Below are 1,042 nucleotides of genomic sequence, written 5' to 3'. Positions count from 1 at the left end.
TTCACTGCCTCCGGCATTTCAAACCCAAGCATATTCTCCAGCCTGCAGACCAAAATACATACGTCTCCCTAAAATTCAACAATTGATCATACGCAGGGAAAATTTCCTCTCGTTAAGATGCACAAGACAGCACTGACATGGCAGAGGGGTGTGGAAAAAAAAACCCTGCAAATTCCTTACGACATTATATTATGAAAAAAGGCTGCAAATTCCAGGCAGCCTGCAAACGCTTCCCTCCTTCCCCACCCATCTCTGTAGTGCAAACTCTTCCATTTGCAAGTCAAGGCTGCGCTAACAATATAAATCTCCATGGAGGTGGAAACCCCTTTCCTTACCTTTCACTTGAGTGTCATATTCAGCTATGATCTCCTTATCCTTTTTGAATTTAGCTGGCGACGTCATGTTTTCCTTTCCCCCCCAAAAAAAGAAGATTAACCTCAGGACAGATCCACCAGAACACAATGAATAAATGCAGTGCGGTTCCTCCCAAAGCAATGCCCTGGTTTTCTTCCTGTCCTCCTTCACGGAAAAAAAAAAAAGGGAGAGGAGGAGAGACTATCAGTCCATGGAGAGAGGTCTGTCTGGGAGGGTGCGTGGCAGCAGAAACACGCAGCTGTGAAGAGCTCGGGGATGGAGGAGGCAGCAGTTTTGTTTCCCTGCACCAAAACCCGTAGCAGCAGCAGTGGCAGCAGCAGACGACAGAGATCCTGCAGCCCCCAAAGGCTTTTCCTGATCGCTAACATGAACGGCACAGCCAGGGAGTGGAAGTCCTTCCGCCCAACATGTGGTGTGTGGGCTTGGTCTGCTCGGTTTTTTCGGGTGGTTTTTTTTTTTTTTTTTTTTTTGGAGGGGAGGGGTGGCTTTTTTAAATCGGTTCAGAAATGATGCAAACTGAACCCCAGACGGGAGCAGAGGCGAAGGCTCCAAAGCTGATCCCTTTGGCTCCCCGGCCTGCTGAGGCAAGGAAAAAAATGCATTAAAAATTTAACTTCTCGCCGCCTCACGCCACCAAAGGACCCCCGCCCGCCCGCCCGCGAGCAGG

General features: G+C 49.2%; 1 protein-coding gene across 3 annotated transcripts in view; it reads right to left on the bottom strand.

Annotated features, from left to right (window-relative positions):
- The window catches only part of SRGAP2 (SLIT-ROBO Rho GTPase activating protein 2), a 206,589-nt gene extending 205,636 nt beyond the window's left edge, over positions 1-953 (bottom strand). For all 3 annotated transcript variants that reach the window (XM_019514009.1, XM_019514010.1, XM_019514011.1), the window contains exon 1: positions 336-953. In XM_019514009.1, the coding sequence (XP_019369554.1) occupies positions 336-402 (67 nt within the window). In that variant the 5' untranslated portion in view covers positions 403-953. The remainder of the gene's footprint in view (positions 1-335) is intronic.
- Positions 954-1,042: the final 89 nt, after the last annotated feature.

This window comes from Gavialis gangeticus, unplaced genomic scaffold (genome assembly GCF_001723915.1).
Source record: "Gavialis gangeticus isolate Ggan-Ray unplaced genomic scaffold, GavGan_comp1, whole genome shotgun sequence".
NCBI classification, from domain to species: domain Eukaryota; kingdom Metazoa; phylum Chordata; order Crocodylia; family Gavialidae; genus Gavialis; species Gavialis gangeticus.
Note: the sequence above shows the minus strand (reverse complement) of the source record. Positions and strands in the feature narration are given on the sequence as shown.